General features: G+C 52.8%; 1 protein-coding gene across 1 annotated transcript in view; it reads left to right on the top strand.

The window, feature by feature from the left end:
* Window positions 1–12,535: 12,535 nt before the first annotated feature.
* Window positions 12,536–19,672, top strand: part of ESPL1 (extra spindle pole bodies like 1, separase) — a 35,311-nt gene continuing 28,174 nt past the window's right edge. Inside the window, exons 1-8 of the mRNA XM_058822004.1 lie at window positions 12,536–12,642; window positions 13,204–13,336; window positions 14,615–14,848; window positions 15,605–16,435; window positions 17,234–17,338; window positions 17,973–18,093; window positions 18,655–18,791; window positions 19,406–19,647. Of these exons, the coding sequence (XP_058677987.1) occupies window positions 12,536–12,642; window positions 13,204–13,336; window positions 14,615–14,848; window positions 15,605–16,435; window positions 17,234–17,338; window positions 17,973–18,093; window positions 18,655–18,791; window positions 19,406–19,647 (1,910 nt within the window). The remainder of the gene's footprint in view (window positions 12,643–13,203; window positions 13,337–14,614; window positions 14,849–15,604; window positions 16,436–17,233; window positions 17,339–17,972; window positions 18,094–18,654; window positions 18,792–19,405; window positions 19,648–19,672) is intronic.

The raw sequence follows: 19,672 nt of genomic DNA, 5'->3' as shown, positions 1-19,672 counted from the left end.
GGGAGGGAGGAGGGAGGGATGGATGATGGATGGATGGATGGATGGATGGATGGATGGATGGATGGATGGATGGATGGATGGACGGACGGATGGATAATCCACAGCACCCTGCGCACCCTCTGGGCTTCATTTAGGGTTAGGCTCAGCATTAGCTCAGCCCCTGCGCCCCGGCTCCCCTCGCAGCCGACACCTCCCGCTCCCCGCATGTCACCCCCGCAGCTCCCGCACCTTTCTGGGGAAGCAGGGATGGAGGGGAGGGCCCAAGGCCGAGGCAGCGGGGCTGCCCCGTTCCCCGGCAGCGCTCGGGTTCCTCCCCGAGCCCTCCGCGCTTTCCTCCCAAAGAGGCGGCGGCGGGGCGGGATCGGCGCCCCGGGGATGCTCGGCGGGGCCGCCCCGGTTCCCCCCGGATCCCCCCGGATCCCCACTCACCTCCTCATGCCGGCGGGCCCTTAGCGCAGCCCGGGAGGCCGTGAGGGCGCCGCATCCTGCGCTGCCGCCCGGACAATGCGGGGCGGCGCGGCGGCCCCGGGCGGGCGGCGGGGGCTGGGGCCGGGCTGGGGCTGGGGCTGGGGCCGGGGCCGGGGCCGGGGCCGCGGCCAGGGCCTGGGCTGGGGCTGCCCCCCGCCTCCCGCCTCCCGCCTCCCGCCGCCCACCGCCCACAGCCCGCCCCCGAGGCGCGGCGGGGCGGAGCGGGGATGGCGAGGGGCGCGCTGCGCTCCGGCCGCAGGGGCAGCGGCCGGCAGAGATCCGGGCGGGTGTGAGCGCCCCGGGTGTGACCCGGGCATCCCGGAGCAACCCCCAGAGTCCCGGCAGCCGCGCAAGCCGAGCCCCTGCACCCCCGGAGCCGTGTACCCCAGTCCTCTGCACCCCCGGATCCGTGTACCCCAATCCCCTGCGCCCCAGCATCCTGGCATTCGTGTACCCCAATCCTCTGCACCCAGAATCTGTGTACCCCAATCCCCTGCACCCCCAGATCCGTGTACCCCAATCCCCTACACCTCCGGATCCGTGTACCCCAATCCTCTGCACCCAGAATCTGTGTACCCCAATCCCCTGCACCCCTGGATCCGTGTACCCCAATCTCCTGCATCCCTGCACACCAGGATTCGAGTACCCCAATCCCCTACACCCCACGATCTGTGTACCCCAATCCCCTGCGCCCCAACACCCCTGGCCCTGCACCCCAAAAATCCCTGACCCTGCACCCCAAATCCAGCCCCGAGGCTGCAGCCGAGCCCCGCGGGGAGCCCTGTCCTGCTCGGGGCCTGCTGGGCCGGGCCCTGCTCGGGACCGGGACCTGCTCGGGGCCGGGTCCTGCCCTGGCCGGGTCCTGCTCTCCCCTGCTCAGGGCCGGGTCCTGTTCGGGGCCGGGACCGGGACCGGGACCTGCTCAGGGCCGGGTCCTGCTCTCCCCTGCTCAGGGCCGGGTCCTGTTCGGGGCCGGGACCGGGACCGGGACCTGCTCAGGGCCGGGTCCTGCTCTCCCCTGCTCAGGGCCGGGTCCTGCTCTCCCCTGCTCGGGGCCGGGTCCTGCTCGGGGCCGGGGCCGGGACCTGCTCAGGGCCGGGTCCTGCTCTCCCCTGCCCTGGCCGGGTCCTGCTCTCCCCTGCTCGGGGCCGGGTCCTGCTCGGGGCCGGGGCCGGGACCTGCTCAGGGCCGGGTCCTGCTCTCCCCTGCCCTGGCCGGGTCCTGCTCTCCCCTGCTCAGGGCCGGGTCCTGCTCGGGGCCGGGTCCTGCTCAGGGCCGGGTCCTGCTCTCCCCTGCTCAGGGCCGGGTCCTGCTCTCCCCTGCTCAGGGCCGGGTCCTGCTCGGGGCCGGGTCCTGCTCAGGGCCGGGTCCTGCTCTCCCCTGCTCGCGGCCGGGCCCTGCCCTGGCCGGGTGCTGTTCGGGCCTTGTGCTACTCGGGGCCTGCTCGGGGCCGGGGCCGGGTCCTGCTCGGGGCCGGGTCCTGCTCAGCTGCGCAGCCGAAATCCCAAATGCCTGGAATATTTTCCTGCTATTAGCTTACCATGCAGAAATAAAGCAGTTGCCCCAAGGATCGTGTGTCCCGGGGACGTGGCCATGGGACGAGCTGTTTGTTAGGGCGTTATCCACCCCTGAAAATCCCAATATCCACCCCTCAAATACCCCATATCCACCCCCTGAAAACCCCCATATCCACCCCTAAAAAATCCCAATACCTACCCCTAAAAAATCCCAATATTCTCCCCTGAAAATCCCAATATCCACCCCTAAAAAATCCCAATATCCTCTCCTGAAAACCCCCATATCCCCTGAAAACTTGGCTCTTTGGGATCATCTGGGCTGCAGCTTCAGGTAAAAAAAAATTAAAAAATCTGGTTTTCAGCCCTAAAATTCCCCTTTTTGGGTGGATTTTCCCTAAGAACGCCTTGCAGCTGCCTCACTTTTGCTCTTGGAACCACTGATCTGTTTTAATTAACCAGCCCAGGCTTTTTCCTGATGGAATCACATCGTGCCATCATTCCCTCGTCCCAACGTTGTCACATCCCTGAGTAATTAGGGAATATTTTTCTTGTCAGGGACAGAATGGGAATATTTTTCAATTTTCAAAATATTTGAATATTGAATATTTTTTCAATTTAAGGGCACAATTCCCCATCCTTGAATTCTTCTGTCCTTTTCAGGTGTTGGAGCTGCAGAAATCTCTGCCTGGGCCCCCCTGGATGACACAACCACCTCGATTAATTAATTAATGAATTAATTAGCCTCCCACAGCAGATTGTGCAGAGCCAGAACTCGCAGGACTGTGGCTTTGGCTGTCCCCAAACCAGAATGTGGTGGCACTAATCCCAGAGAGCCATAAAACCAGCTGTAAAACCACATTTACTGCAGTTCTGGTTTCACTAGGTATAAACTGCCTTTTATTAAACGGGGAAATTTGGATTTCAGCTCTGCCCACAGAGTTCAGCCTCACCTCATTAAGCTGGATGGGAACTGAGGGGTCACAAAGTTTATTTTCACTAATCACTCCTCAAGATTCCTCTCAAAAATTAACTCAAATTAATCAAAAGCCCCAATTCGTTAATTATTCCCCCGTTTGATCAGCAGTGGGAACCATCAGCAGAAATCCATGCTGACACTTTCTCCTCAGGAACTCCGCGGTTTCTCTTCTCCCACAGGGCAGCAGGCATTCCTCAGCTCACTTTGGGCTCTAAAAACCAAAATATGGAAATTCCAGGGCTGTGCACGGGGGGGTTTTGCTGCTGGTTCATGGAGGGGTGACACCTCCCTCTGGTGCCTTTTTGGGGCCACCCTAAAATCAGAGAATTTACGGAATAAAAAAGGGGTTTGCTTCTGTTTATTAAAGGGCCTTCAGGTAGATTTTGGGCAGAAAAAACTCAAAAAATTGACAATGGGTCATGGGTTTTAATATTTTCATAAGTTTGGTCCAGAGAAGAAGGAGGAGGAGGAGGAGGAGAAGGAGAAAAAGGAAAAAAAGGAGAAAAAGGAGAAGGAGAAGAAGAAGAAGAAGAAGAACAAGAAGAAGAAGAAGAAGAACAAGAACAAGAACAAAAACAAGAAAAAGAACAAGAACAAGAAGGAGAAGAAGATATTATATTATTATTATTATATTATACTAATAAATTTCTGTTTTTCAATAAGTTGTGAATTTGACAGTACTTTACTACCAAGTTATTAAATTAAATTTATCTCTTTCTACAAAGTTTTTAAAGGGTAAACTGTAATTAAGAAACGACATTTCGGTTATTTTACTTTTAACATAATAACAAATTACTCGTGCTTGCATTGTGGGCTTTTTTATCTAATTACACTTCTTCTTATGAAGAAGAAGGTGAAGAAGAAGGAGTAGCTACTGCTGTAAATATTCTATCTTGTTTTATATATTATATATATATATTTTATATATTATCAATATATATAAATATGTATATTAATATAATTTTATATTACTATATATTAATATATACAACATAGAATATTATATAATATGCAATTATATAATAATATACATTTTATATATATTACTATATCTGTTACTATTCTAAAAAATTAAGTTTTCTATTTTGTGATATTACACACTTCTATTTAAACTACACACTGGTAAATGAGCAGGAATTGGGGGATGTGGCACGAGGAATATTTTCCTGCAGGAATAAAAGAGTTGCTCCAAGGATAATGTGTCACATGGGGCAATTTTATGATATTATGATATTATTAAATTATTTTATTACTATAGTACTATATTATTTACTATTTACTATTTAGTTTTATATATCAGTATTAATTTTTATTTTATTGGCTTATTGCTATTTTATTTATTATTATATATATATTATATATTAATTATTATTTTATTGATTTTATTATTTTATTCTTTATTATTATTTTATTCTTTATTATTATTGGTGCCCTCGGGGGGTTCTGGGGACCCTCGGGACCCCCCGGCTTTGCCTGGAGCACAAAGGGGAATTTAACAACTCTGAGTTTAACATTTCTGAGTTTAACATTTCTGAATTTAACATTTCTGAGTTTAACAACTCTGAGTTTAACATTTCTGAATTTAACAACTCTCAGTTTAACATTTCTGAGTTTAACAACTCTGAGTTTAACAGCTCAGGCTGCCACATCTGGTTGTGCTTAAAAATCCACGGGGCTGACGGGAGCTTCTGCAGCCAGGCCTAAACTGGGGCTGGGACTGGGACTAAATTTTTAGATTTTATATTTTTCTGATTCTGTGCTGCTTTAGGGCTGCAGTTCTGACATTCGTGTTGTGATGCCTCAGGTTTTAGATTTTAAATTTTATATTTTTTCAGATTTTGCAGTGCTTTAGGCTGCAGTTCTGAGATTCATGTTGTGATGCCTCAGGTTTTAGGTTTATAGATTTTAAATTTTATAGTTTTTCAATCTCAATCCCAGTCCCAATTCCAATTCCAATCCCAATCCTAATCCCAGTCCCAATTCCCAATTCCAATTCCCAATTCCAGCCTGCTGAGCTGCATCCCATGGCTGCTCCTCAGAACCAGGAACTGCCAGTGCAAACCTGATTTTATTTTAGAATAAATCAATCTTATTTTATTAATAATTTTGTTGAGTTGACCCCACTCACGAAGAATTGCATCCCAATAAAAACAGTGCAGAAAAAACAGCGAATAACCACAAATCTGCCTTTTTATTTTACTTCTTTCATCCCTCCAGCTCCTGTCTGGTTTCTCACCCTTTTTTTTTTTTATTTTCAGCCAATGAAATATTTCCACTGAAGTGAAAATTTGGATTTTCTCCTGGAGGACTCAGCAGGGTGGAGCTTCCCCGAGGATGCCGCAGCACAGGAGAACCCCGGGCGGTCAAACACCATCTGTGCAGCCCCAGCACAACCCACAATCCCTCCCCACCCTTTTTTCCCCAGTTTTTGTTTCCTTCCAGGGGGCCCAAAATTCCTTGGCACGAGTGGCCCCGTTGCCCATGAACACCAGCTGAGGTTGGTGTGAAGCGGAGCGTGGGGCCAAGCTCGGGGTTGGGGTCTCACAGCCCCTTCCCCCGAGCCCCAAACTGGCTTAGTTTAAACCTGGCTTAAAGCCGTGGAGAGCTGAGGTGGAAGGAGGGGATGGGATGGGATGGGACACCCACAGATGATGGAATCCCCTTGGAAAACGGGGTGAATTCCCAGAGATTCTGAGATTCCCCCTTGCGGAGCCTGATGGGGCTCCCTGCGACCCAGAGCAGGGTTTTCACTGCAGGGACGAGCCCAAATTTTGTCATTAAAGGCTCGTTTGGCCCTCGTGTTTAACCCCAGCGGTTTCTAAACGCTGCCAGTCCCCTTCCCGCAGCACAATGGAGTCTTGTTTCTGGTAACCCGAGATGCCTCAGCCCCAGCTCTTTAATTTTAGCCTCCACCAGCACCACGCTCGCATTCCTCAGCACGACAATGGCAGATATTTATACTCTGGAATGCAGAGCCCAGCGCTAATTTAGCAGGGCTGGGTGAGCCACGACTGCTCCCCAACACGGGCGCTCACCCCGGCCAAAACTGGAGCAGGCGGAGTTTTGTGGGTTTGCAAACCTTCGCGTTTGTTCGCCGGCCCCTGCGCGTCCCCGTGGAAGTAAAATAATGCTCAGCGGCCTCCTCACCACAGATGGACAAACCAGCTGGGATGGGTGGCCCACACCAGAGGGAGTGGACAGCTGGACACTGCCTGAGGAACGGGCTCTGACCTCCACCGAGGGCCTCCTGGAGTGGTGGAATGGTTGGAGGAGACCTTGGAGGTCACCTGGTTTGAATGTCAAACCTGGAATGGTTGAAGGAAACCTTGGAGGTCACCTGGTTTGAATGTCAAACCTGGAATGGCTGAAGGAGACCTTGGAGGTCACCTGGTTTGAATGTCAAACCCACCAAAGGTCCAGCTGGGTGCTGTGTCCATCACCTGGTTTGAATGTCAGTGGTTGGAAGGGACCTTGGAGGTCACCTGGTTTGAATGTCAAACCTGGAATGGTTGGAAGGGACCACTCGTTTCTCTGGAGTTGGGTTTCTCACAGCGTTGGGTTCCAGCTGGGCTGGTGAATCAGAGGGAGGTCACCCCTTGGAGCAGATCGGGGTGCAGCCAGAAGGCCCTTCCCAAAGAAATGCTAGCTAGAAGAATCTAGAACAACCACAGAACCCTCACAGCATCTCCATCTTTGCTTCCTCCCCTCCAGCAGAGGACGAGGACACAGTTCTGGATGCTCTGGTGGCCTTCCCTGAGGGAGGACGCTGCAGGACAGCCAGAGCAGGGTCTCTGTCCCAGAGCTGGGGATTTGAGGGGAATCTGGGGATTTGCCCTCTGGTGAGGAAGCCACAAGAACAATCCAAGCCCAGAAGGTCGGTGGGTGGCATTTTCTTGAGAGAGCTGTGTCCTTGTCCTCTGCTGGGGGGGAGGAAGCAAAGATGGAGATGCTGTGAGGGTTCTGTGGAGCTCCTTCAAGATATTTCAAGGATTTTCTCGTTTCTCTGGAGTTTATAGGTCAAGAGGGACAGCGCTGGGTTCCAGCTGTGCTGGTGGATCAGAGGTCCCAGCCCAGGGGGCCGGCGGGTGGCAGCTCCTTGAGAGAGGAGCAGCATTAGCAGATCAGGGAGGAGGTCAGCCCCGCACAGCGAAATCCTTGACCTGCTGTTTAAAAGGTCGGCCAGAGTTCAATGGACCACTCCAGGTCAATTCACTCAATTAAAATATTAGAGCTTGGAGGTGGGAGCGGGGAGATGGAGGGGATTGGCGTCTCTTGGTGGTGGGAAGGGATTGGGGATGATGTTGTGGGGAAAGGAACGTGCAGCAAGATGCAGGAGGCAGAGATTGATTCCCAAATTGGGACCCTGTGTGATGGTGTTCACAGGGGCTCTTGGATGGGGAAAGAGATGAAGATCTGACTCCATTTCAGAAGGCTTGATTTATTAATTTATGGTATATATTACATTAAAACTATACTAAAAGAAGAAAAGGTTTCATCAAAGGCTGGCTAAGAATAGAATAGCTAAGAATGATAACAAAGGCCATTAATTTAATTAGAAACAATTTTATGAGACCAATCACAGATGCACCTGTTGCATTCCACAGCAGCAGATAATCAATGTTTGCATTTTGTTCCTGAGGCCTCTCAGCTTCTCAGGAGGAAAAACCCTAAGGAAAGGATTTTTAATGAAAAGATGTCTGCGACAATCGTGGAATCGCTGAGGTTGGAAAAACCCTCCAGGATCATGGAATCAACCCAGCAGTGTCACCCCCATCACTGCCCTACACCCCAAAGTGTGGTGAGACAAAACCTCTGGCCATGAACCCAGCAGTCAGCAGAGCTCGTCCCAAATTCTACAGATGTCACTGGGGGTAAGAGGGGACAATCTTGGATCTCCATGTCACTGTGTGCCACCACCAGGAACTCCACCGTGCAAGGACCAAGCAGCAAAGCAGGGCTGGCACCTGCCAGAACGACCTTCCCATAAATATTTGAGAAGGGTTTGAACAATGGTTCAAGACTCTTCCCCCGAGTGTGGAGGGTCTGCATTGTGGGGTTTTTTCCATGTCCATAAATCACTGCTCTCTGTGGCCCCTGCCCAGGCCCTGCACAATTTGGGTTGGGTTATAAACAGGACTCTGGGCTCGTTCAGGCAGCTCTGGGGTCCCATCCCAACCCCAAAAACGAGCCCAGGATTGCCTCCACCCCAAACTGCTCTGGGGTTTTTGGAACAACACCCAGGTCCTTCCCTGAGGGGCTGGAGAGGCTGGAGGGCTCTTCCCTGAGTGTGGAGGGTCTGCATTGTGGGGTTTTGTCCACGTCCATAAATCACTGCTCTCTGTGGCCCCTGCACAATTCAGGTTTGGTTAAAAACAGAATCTTGGGCTTTTGCGGGTTGATAAAGGCCCAGGAAGCTCTGAGCTCTCATCCCAACCCCAAAAAAGAGCTGCCTGCACCCCAAACCATTCTGGGGTTTTTGGAACAATGCCCCGTGGGGCTGAGCTGGCTGGAGGGCTCTTCCCTGAGTGTGGAGGGTCTGCATTGTGGGGTTTATTTCCACGTCCATAAATCACTGCCCTCTGTGGCCCCTGCCCAGGCCCTGCACAATTCATTATAAACAGGGCTGGGTTATGAATGGGATCCTGGGCCCTGGCAGGTGGATAAAGGATAAATGGGATCCTGGGCCCTGGCAGGTTGATAAAGGATAAATGGGATTTGGGGCCATGGTGATCCTGTGGGGTTTGGGGCAGTGGTGATCCCATGGGGTTTGGGGCAGTGGTGATCCTGTGGGGTTTGGGGCCATGGTGATCCCATCCCAGGGTTCAGGGTTTGGGGTCCCAGTCTGGGTTTGGGGCTGTGGTGATCCCATGGGGTTTGGGGCTTTTGGGGTCCCGGTCTAGGTTTGGGGCTGTGGTGATCCTGTGAGGTTTGGGGCCATGGTGATCCCGTGGGGTTTGGGGCCATGGTGATCCCGTGGGGTTTGGGGCCATGGTGATCCCGTGGGGTTTGGGGCCATGGTGATCCCATGGGGTTTGGGGCCATGGTGGTCCCATGGGGTTTGGGGCCATGGTGATCCCATGGGGTTTGGGGCCATGGTGATCCCATGGGGTTTGGGGCCATTGGGGTCCCAGCCTGGGTTTGGGGCCATGGTGATCCCATCCCAGGGTTCAGGACCAGCACCAGGCCCATCCCAGAGCCTCCTCCCAGCCCCAGGAGGGTCCCGTGGCCACTGCAGCCCCCTGCCCACCCCCAGGACCCCCAAACCCAGCCAGGGCAGGGAGCTTCCCCCAGCACAGCCACCCCAAATCGGCCCCTTTGGCAGCTCCAGCGATAAAAACCCTTTATTGGAAACACATGGGGGATTTATGAGGACATCAAAGTGGGGAGGAGTTCCCACAGCAAAGGGCACATCCAGCACAAGGATCTGCTGTTCCAGCAGGCCGGGGGCTCGGGGTGACCCCACAGACCTGAGGGATTTGGGTGACCCCACAAACCTGAGGGGTTCGGGGTGACCCCACAAACCTGAGGGGCTTGGGGTGACCCCACAAACTCAAAGGGTTTGGGGTGACCCCACAGACCTGAGGGGCTCTGGGTGACCCCACAAACCTGAGGGGCTCGGGGTGACCCCACAGACTCGAAGGGTTTGGGGTGACCCCACAAACTCAAGGGGCTTGGGGTGACCCCACAAACCTGAGGGGTTCAAGGTGACCCCACAGACCTGAGGGGTTTGGGGTGACCCCATAAACTCAAGGGGCTCTGGGTGACCCCACAAACTCGAAGGGTTTGGGGTGACCCCACAAACTGGTGGGGCGCTGCTCCTTTCATTCCATCTTAGGGGGTGAAGGCACGGTTGGCAAAACCCTGTAGTAAAATAGATGAAATAGATTAAATAGAATAAACAGATTAAATATATTTTAAAATATTTTTTCAAAATGATTATAAAATATATTTTTAAAGCTGATGGATGATGCTTTCTATGGAGGGAGCGAGAAAATATATTCAATACATTAAATACATTAAAGATATTCAATATATTCAATATATCAACCGTAGTAAAATAGCTGAAATAGATTAAATAGAATAAACAGATAAAATATATTTTAAAATATATTTTCAAAAATATTATAAAATATATTTAAAGCTGATGGATGATGCTTGCTATGGAGGGAGTGAGTAAATATATTAAATATATTAAATACATTCAATACATTCAATATATTCAATATATTACATATAATACATATATTCAATATAATAAATATAATAAATAAATTCAATATATTCAATATATTCAATATATCAACTATTTCAAAATAGATTAAATAAATTTTATATTTATATTTGTATTTATATTTATACTTCTATTTAATAGATATATTAAAATGTATTTATATTATCTTAATATATATTTATTATCTACAAATATATTTATTTATATCTATAAATATATTAAATATATATCTGAATATATTCAATATAGTCAATGGAATAAATAGATTATATATATTTTTTAAAAATCTATTTTAAGATCTATTAAAAAATCTCTTAAAGCCCATTTGGAGCTGATGGATGATCTTGTCACGGAGGGAGCGAGTAAATATATTAAATATTTGAAATATATTAAATATATATGTGAATATATTCAATATAGCCAATAGAATAAATAGATTAAATATATATTTTAAAAAAATATTTTAAATTCTATTAAAAATTCTCTGATAAAGCCCATTTGGAGCTGATGGATGATCTCTGTCACCTCTGTCCCTGCTCAGATTTATCTTCTGTGCAGACCCAGCACCATCTGCGGCCCCACAAATGCAATTATGGGGAAAAAGGGAAAATCGGAGCCTCCCCCTCCCAAATTTCACCCAAACCCCACAGAAAATCCCAGAATTTCCCCCCACACCCCAGGGACCTCCTCCTGCAGAGAGGGGATAATTTTTATTTATAATTTTTTTTTATTTTAGGCATAATTACAGCAATTTGCAAGGCTGATTTTCTCATTTTCTCCCCCCTCCCCCTCCTCAAAAAGGGAAAAAAAAATCAAAACAAACCCAACAAAAAGCAGAGTGAAATTGGAATTGATCTGTGGAGCTGGCCAGGGGTAATTTAATCAGAAAAAGCTCTCTGCTGGCATTAATTTTGGGGTTTTTAACCCCAAGGTCCTAAATTAAACACGAGGATGTTGGGGTGGGAGAGGATCCTAAATGAAATTAAATTAAACGGGAGGATTTTGGGGTGGGAGAGGATCCTAAATTAAATTAAACTGATTTTGGGGTGGGAATGGATCCTAAATTAAATTAAACAGGAGGATTTTGGGGTGGGAATAGGATCCTAAATGAAATTAAATTAAACGTGAGGATTTTGGGGTGGGAATGGATCCTAAATAAAACGGGAGGATTTTTGGGTGGGAATGGATCCTAAATTAAATTAAACAGGAGGATTTTGGGGTGGGAATAGGATCTAAATTAAATTAAACTGGAGGATTTTGGGGTGGGAACAGATCCTAAATTAAATAAAATGGGAGGATTTTTGGGTGGGAATGGATCCTAAATTAAATTAAACAGGAGGATTTTGGGGTGAGAATGGATCCTAAATTAAATTAAACAGGAAGATTTTGGGGTGGGAATAGGATCTAAATTAAATTAAATTAAACATGAGGATGTTGGGGTGGGAGAGGATCCTAAATTAAATTAAATTAAATTAAACGGGGATTTTGGGGTGGGAATGGATCCTAAATTAAATTAAATGGGAAGATTTTGAGGTGGGAATGGATCCTAAATAAAACGGGAGGATTTTAGGATGGGAACAGATCCTAAATTAAATTAAATTAAACAGGAGGATTTTGAGGTGGGAACGGGAGCTGTGGGATTTCAGCCAGAAAATGAGTAAAATGTCATTTATAACCCACCCGAGTCTTTAATTACTGCCTGTGCCAGGGCTGGATCCCCTTTGCTCTATGAAATTCTATGTGGAATAAGGGAACTAAAGTCAGATTTCTATTTTATTTTGGATTTTTTTTTCCCCAAAGCGGCCAGAAAATTCACACGGAGGGGTGCGTGTAGAACACCAAAACCTGTCAAGTTTTTCGTTTTTTATAGGTATTGGCAAAACATTGGAATTTAAAACCATTTGGTAAGGATGATTTGGAAAGAATCTATCCACTCTATTGTATACAGCAATGTAGGAATCTCTGACTAGAGATGCGGAGTCGTTTGGAAACCAATGTTATAATATAATATTTGTATTTTTACTTAGGAATGAACCAATCAAGTGCCCTTAAACTGCAGGAACAGCTGCTGGGGGTGAAGGGAATAAATAAATAAACACAAAAAATCTCTCGGAGATTTATTGTTTATTATTTATTTATTTTAAAGATTTATTATTTATTTATTTACTTGCTTTTTTACTTATTTCTTCGGCCTCCGTTCCCTGCCCGCCCCAAAGCGCGCCCGGCCCGGCCCGGCCATGGGGGCGGTGCTGCCGCCGTGTGGGCACAGAGGGGAGCGGGAAGCGCAGTTCGGAGGGCAAAGGGACGCGGCCGGGCTTTAGCGGCCGCCGTGCGGGGCGGTGGATGGGAAGAACGACAGCGGCGGGCCCGGTTTCGGCGGGCGGCGGAGGCGCGGACGGGACGGAGCTGCCATTGCAAGATGGCGGAGCGCCCGCGTACCGCGAGCCTGCGTGAGGCGGGCCGGGCTCCGGCCACACTCAAGATGGCGGCCGCGGCCGGACTCCGGCACCACCCATATCTAACACGGCGCTGCGCATGCGCATAACAGGGCGCGTGGCCGAGCGCGGACTACGACTCCCGTGCTACCCCGCGCGGCAGGCCGCCGCGCTGATTGGATGCTGAGGGGGCGGTGCCGCGCGCTGATTGGCTGCGGCCGAGGTTTGAACAGGCGGAAGGCGGTGGAGCAGCAGCAGCGCAGCGTGAGCGGGGGGGGAGCGGCCCGGGGGAGATTTTGGGGCAAATTTGGGGTTCTGGGGGGGATTTTGGGGGCTGAGACCCCCTCAGGGAGCCGGGGAGGGCCGGAGGGGTCCGGCGAGGAGGGGGAGAGGTGGAGCTGCAGGTGAGGGATCGGGAGGGGGTGAAGGCCGCGGGACGCCTGAGGGGGTGGGGGGGTTTGGGGATCTGGGGGTTTTGGGTTTTGGAGCTCTGCAGGTTTGGGAGTCTGGGGGTTTGTGGGTCTGTGGGTTTTGGGGTTCAGGGGGTCCCACACCTCCCCTTGTTCCCTCCCCCAGCCCCGCATCACAGAGAAGCCCCTCAGGAGAAGCCCCCGGGATGGCCGGGAAGGACGAAAAGGATGGGAAAGATGGAAATGATGGAAGCACGGACGGCTGGTCCGGCATCGAGGAGCGCCTGGAGAAGATCAGGGTGAGCAGGGGAAAGCTGGGCTCTGATCCCTCCTTTCCTCAGGAAAACCTCGGGATCTGGTGGGGTCTGGGGTCTGGTCCCTCTTTTCCTCAGGAAAACCTTGGGGCCTGATGGGGAGATCTGTGGGGAATTCTGGGCTGGGGTCTGGCTCCTTTTCCCAGGAAAACCTTTGGATCCCACTGGGGGACCTCTGGGGGGTTCTGAGCTGGTTCTGACTCCTTTAATGCTCCTGAGGGCCTCTGTCCTGACCCCAAATCCCTCTTTTCCCAGGATATACAGCTCAAAGGTCTCAGCTCTGACCCCAAATCCCCTTTTCCAGAAAAAGACCCCTGAGGAGCTCTGTCCTCACCCTAAACCCCTCTTTCCCCCAGGAAATGCCCCTCAAGGGTCTCTGCTATGACCCCAAACCCCTCTTTTCCCCAGAAACGACCCTTGAGAGGCTCTGTTCTGACCCCAAACCCCCTTTTCCCAGGAAACAACCCCTGCTCTGACCCCAAACCCCTCTTTTCCCAGGAAATGCATCTCAAGGGTCTCTGTTCTGACCCCAATCTCCTCTTTTCCCAGGAAATGCATCTCAAGGGTCTCTGTTCTGACCCCAATCTCCTCTTTTCCCAGGAAAAAACCCCTGAGGGGCTCTGCTCTGACCCCAATCCCCTCTTTCCCCTGGAAACAACCCTCAATGGGCTCTGTGCTCACCCCAAACCCCTCTTTTCTCAGGAAACGATCCATGAGGGACTCTGCTCTGGCCCCAAACATCTCTTTTTGCCAGAAACAACCCCTGAGAGGCTCTGCTCTGACCCCAAACCCCTCTTTTCCCCAGGAAATGGCTCTGTCCTGATCCCAAATCCCTCTTTTCCCCAGGAACAACTCCTGAGAGGCTCTGCTCTGACCCCAAACCCTCTTTTCCCAGGAAATGCTCCTCAAGGGTCCCTGCCCTGACCCCAAACCCCTCTTTTCCCCAGGAAATAGCTCTGTCCTGATCCCAAATCCCTCTTTCCCCCAGAAACAACCCCTGAGAGGCTCTGCTCTGACCCCAAACCCCTCTTTTCCCAGGAAATGGCTCTGTCCTGACCCCAAACCCTCTTTTCCCAGGAAATGGCTCTGTCCTGATCCCAAATCCCTCTTTCCCCCAGGAAATAGCTCTGTCCTGATCCCAAATCCCTCTTTTCCCCAGGAACAACCCCTGAGAGGCTCTGCTCTGACCCCAAACCCCTCTTTTCCCATGATACAACCCCTGAAGGGTCCCTGCCCTGACGCCAATCCCCTCTTTCCCCCCAGGAGAGCCTCCACGCCCCCGGTGCCCCTCAGTCCCGCCGTGCCCGCGCGTGCGACCGCGCCCTGCGCTGGTGCGCGGCCGAGCTGGCGCGGCCCGGCGGGCACCCTGCCCACGGGTGCCAGCTCACAGCCCTGGCCCTGGAGGCTGCCCAGCTGCACCTGAGCCTGCAGCCCGAGCCCCCCGAGTTGTACCTGGAGAGGATCCTGTTCCACGTGCTCCGCAACGCCGCGGCGTGGGTGAGTCGTGTTTGCCCCGGTGGTCCCGTCGTGAAAAAATCCCCCAACGACGTTAGAGGTGGGGACAGTTTTAATTGAGTAGCTAAAAAAAATATAAAATTGGGTACAATATAATTTGATTAAAATAAGGGATGATTTGGTTAAAATAGTAGCACATAAGCAGAGGAGTGCAGGGTTCTGGACCCTTGCCACCTCACAAGCTTGCTAAGTGAAAATTCCCCCCTTATGTGCCACGTGTCAATGTCATCTCCTCCCATTTTTAATTAATTACACTTTTACCTCCGCCCTCTATCACCACCTTTACCACACATGTGCCACCACTCAGTTGGGTGGTCACCACTGATGAAGGTTTCTCCTCTTCCTCCTTATCCTTTAATTCACTTTTGGGTTACCCATACCCACCAAGCCAGCACAATGTAAGCCCAAACTAACATTACTGCATTTAAGCATCAAAGCAATAAATCTCTTTTAGCTGCCATTTTCCTGGGACCCAACCAGCTTTTCCCTTCTTCCTGTTCATTTTTAGTAACTGTTATCTCTTGCTTTTTCTCCTGTCCTTGAACATCTGCAGGGAGGAGTGGAGCCTCTCCTCCTCCTCTCTCCTCTTCCTCCTCTCTCCTCTCCTCTTTGCCATTTCAACTTTTTACCTCCCAGATTTTATTTGTTTTATTACTCCCAGATATTAGTTTGCTTGATTACTCCCAGATGTTAATTACTGCGTGGATATTGATTGCAGTTTCCATTTGATCACCCCAGGTGGGCCCCCACACCTGGGCCGTGGCCGAGCTGCTGCGGGCGCGGCTCCGGCAGTGCCACCAGCGCCACCGCGACTGGGCCACCGTCACCTCCAGCGCTTTCGGGGTGCTCTGGAGATCTGCAGCCGCTTTGGCAGGCCCAGAACGGCCCCGGGAGGAAGGCAGGGCGGTGCTGACGGCCAGGATCCGCGCCCTGCGCTTCCTGCTGCTGCTGGAATCCCAGGATGAGGAATTGTCCCCTCGGGAATCCTTCCAGCCGCCGTTCTTCACCTCGCAGACCGCCCAGCACGCCGCGGCTGCCGCCGCTCTCTATGAGGCTCAGAGAGCTCCGTGCCCGCTTTTCCTGGCCAAGCAGCTCCAGGAATTGCTGCTGGACACGCTCGGGGATGAATCCCCAAAGCCTCCAAGCCTCCAGGACTCCCTGTGCTTCCTGGAGCTCACCCTGGAGCGCTGCCGCTACCTCTGCAAGGCGCGGCGGCCCCGCGACGCTCTGGAGGCTCTGGAAGGTTCCAGAAGGTTCCTGGAGGGAGCTGGGAGTGCTCTGGGAGCCCCTCTGGAGCTGCTGGAGGCCGGGATCCAGCTCAGCCGGGCCCTGCTAGCCAAGGCAGTGGGCGCCGTGGGGCCGGCGCTGAGGCGGGCGGGAGCGGCGCTGGCGGCGGAATGTTCCGGAAGGTTCCTGAAGGTGCTGCTGGAGAGCTCCCAGTTCGTGCTGGGGCAGCTCGGGGAGGTGCTCAGGAAGGGCCGGGAGCTGCCCCTCGGCCTCCAGGAGCTGCCTGGCATCTGTGGCTTCTGCCAGGGCCACGGGCGGGCACTGCGGCGGCTGCTGGCACAGGTGAGGAGGAGGAGGAGGAAGAGGAGCTCTGGGATTCCCTGGGATCCCTCGGGGTCACTCCGTGCTGCTCCCAGCCCTGCCCAGCAGCTCCTGGACTCTGGAGAATCCCAAATCCCACTTTTCTCCATGCCAGCAGCGGCTCCTGGAGCTCCTGAACCCCTTCCTCCTGTTGTTCCTCTTCCCTGTTCTTCCTGGACTCAAATCCCACTGTTCCTTTTCCCTGGACCCCAAATGCCACTCTTCCTTTTTCCTGGACCCCAAATCCCACTTTTCCCTTTTCCCAGCCCTTCCTGGGTCCATCTGCATCTTCAGCAAAAGCTCCTAAAGCTCCTGGACCCCCAAATCCCACTTTCCCCATTCCCAGCTCCACCCCACCATTCCCAAATCCCATTTCCCTATTTCCCCATTCCCAAATCCCATTGTTCCCATTCCCAGCTCCATTCCTTGACCCCATTACCCAGTCCCCCCAGCATTCCCAAATCCCATTTCCCTGTTCCCAAATCCCTTTTTTCCCATTCCCAGCTCCACCCCACCATTCCCAAATCCCATTGTTCCCCATTCCCAAATCCCATTGTTCCCCATTCCCAAATCCCATTGTTCCTATTCCCAAATCCCATTTTCCCATTGCTCCCCATGCCCAAATCCCATTGCTCCCCATGCCCAAATCCCATTGCTCCCCATTCCCAAATCCCATTGCTCCCCATTCCCAAATCCCATTGCTCCCCATTCCCAAATCCCATTGCTCCCCATTCCCAAATCCCATTTCCCCATTCCCAAATCCCATTGTTCCCATTCCAGGTCCCTGCTGACTCCATCAGGGATCAGGTGGTGGTGAAGCAATTGCTGTTCCAGGGCCTCCAACTCTTCTCCAACGCCGTCCACGAAATATTCCAGCGCTGCCAGGCACGGATCCGGATCCCTGGGGGGACTGAGAACCTGTCCTGTGGGATTTGGGGCTGGAATTTTGGGATGGAGCCTCTCCCGTGGGATTTGGGGCTGGAATCTGGGGGTTGAGTCACCCTTAAAATGTTCTGGAAGGTGCTGGAGCTTCTCCCGTCAGATTTGGGGCTGGAATTTTGGGGTGAAACCAGTCTGGGAGCCTTTTCCATGGGATGTGGGGCTGGAATTTTGGGATTGAACCACTCTGGGAACCTCTCCTATGGGATTGGGGCTGGAATTTTGGGATTGAGCCTCTCTCATGGGATTTGGGGCTGGAATTTTGGGGATTGGGGCTGGAATCTGGGGGTTGAGTCACCCTGAAAAGGTTCTGGAAGGTTCTGGAGCTTCTCCTGTGGGATGTGGGGCTGGAATTTTGGGATTGAGCCTCTCCTGTGGGATGTGGGGCTGGAATTTTGAGATTGAGTCACCCTGAGAAGGTCCTGGGAGGTCCTGGAGCTTCTCCCATGGGATGTGGGGTTGGAATTTGGGCCTGAGGTGCCCTGAGGGGGTTCTAGAACCTTCTCCCATGGGATATGGGGCTGGAATTTGGCGTTGGGGGCTCCTGCAGTGTCCTGGCTGACCCGCGGTGTCCCCACAGCCCTCGGAGGGGCCGGAGCTGTCCCAGGTGACCATGAGCTGTGTCCAGAGCGTCACCTGGATGCTGCAGGGGCTGCAGGGGCTGCCCGAGGCCGAGAGGGGCAAATTCCTCGATGTCACTGGTCAGTGCCACCCCCTGTGTCCCCTGTGGTCAGTGCCACCTCCTGTCCCCATGCCCAATGTCCCCAGTGGTCAGTTCCACTCCTGTCTCCATCTCCAGTGGTCAGTGCCACCCCTGTCCCCATCCCCAGTGGTCAGTGCCACCATGGGGGCTCTGTGTCCCCATCCTGGCTGTCCAGGGGGTCACTCAGTGTCCAAGGGTGTCCCCAGTGGTCAGTGCCACCCCAGGGCTCCATGTCCCCATCCCAGCTGTCCCGTTGGTCACTCCATGTCCGGGGGTGTTGGGGTCAGTTCCTCACAAGGAGCGGTCACTGTGGTGTCCCCTCCCTGTCCCGTTGGTCACTCTGTCCCCGGGGGATTGGGGTCAGTTCTTCAGTCACTGTGGTGTCCCCTCCCTGTCCCGTTGGTCACTCTGTCCCCGGGGGATTGGGGTCAGTTCTTCGGTCACTGCAGTGTCCCCTCCCTGTCCCGTTGGTCACTCTGTCCCCGGGGGATTGGGGTCAGTTCTTCGGTCACTGTGGTGTCCCCTCCCTGTCCCGTTGGTCACTCTGTCCCCTCCCCAGCCGTGGTCGCCGCCCGCCTGGGCCAGGCCCTGCAGAGCCGGAACGTTCCGGAAGCGGCCGGAGCCGTGTGCGAGCCCCTGTGCCGGGCAGTGCTGGATGGCCATGGCTACAGCTGGGCTGGGGTCACCCCCGAGAGGGTACTGGGGGCACTGGGATGGGGGGCACTGGGACTACTGGGATGGGGGGTACTAGGAGCACTGGGATGGGGTATGGGGGCACTGGGATGGGCACTGGGATGGGGTATGGGGGCACTGGGATGGGCACTGGGAGCACTGGGATGGGATCCTTGGATGGGTTACTGGGAGTGTTGGGGTGGAGTACAGGGTTACTGGGATCAGCTGGGGATGCTGGGAGGGCTGGAAGCCACTGGGGGTACTGGGAGGGGTTGTGGGATACTGGGGATACTGGGATGGGGAATGGGGTCACTGGGGATACTGGGAGGGCTGGGATCCCTTGGGCATACTGGGATCACTGGGAATACTGGGATGGCTGGGATCCCTGGGCGTACTGGGATCACTGGGGATACTGGGAGGGCTTGAATCACTGAGGATGCTGGGATCCCTGGCATACTGGGAGGGCTGGGATCCCTGGGCATACTGGGCACACTGGGCATACTGGGAGGGCTGAGATCTCTGGGGATACTGGGCACACTGGGATCCCTGGGCACACTGGGAGGGCTGGGGATACTGGGCACACTGGGATCACTGGGCACACTGGGATCACTGGGATCCCTGACACTCTCTCTCCACAGCTCCACAGGTGTTTCCGGCTGCAGGTGCAGAGCTGGCGCTGCCAGGGGCACCCAGAGCGGGCCCTGGACACGCTGGCACAGTGGCTGCTGGCCCTGGGGACACCTTCCCAGGGCTTGGGGACACCTTCCCAGGGCTTGGGGGCGCCTTCCCAGCCCGGCTCCCTGGTGGCTGAGCTGGTGACGCTCTGGGCCAGGATCAAGACGGAGGCGGCCAAACAGGGAGCAGAGGAGCTGAGGCTGAGGTGAGAGGGGAATTGGGAATTGGGG

The sequence above is a fragment of the Ammospiza caudacuta genome, chromosome 31 (genome assembly GCF_027887145.1).
Source record: "Ammospiza caudacuta isolate bAmmCau1 chromosome 31, bAmmCau1.pri, whole genome shotgun sequence".
Taxonomy (NCBI): Eukaryota; Metazoa; Chordata; class Aves; order Passeriformes; family Passerellidae; genus Ammospiza; species Ammospiza caudacuta.
This window is presented reverse-complemented; position numbering and strand designations above follow the sequence as displayed.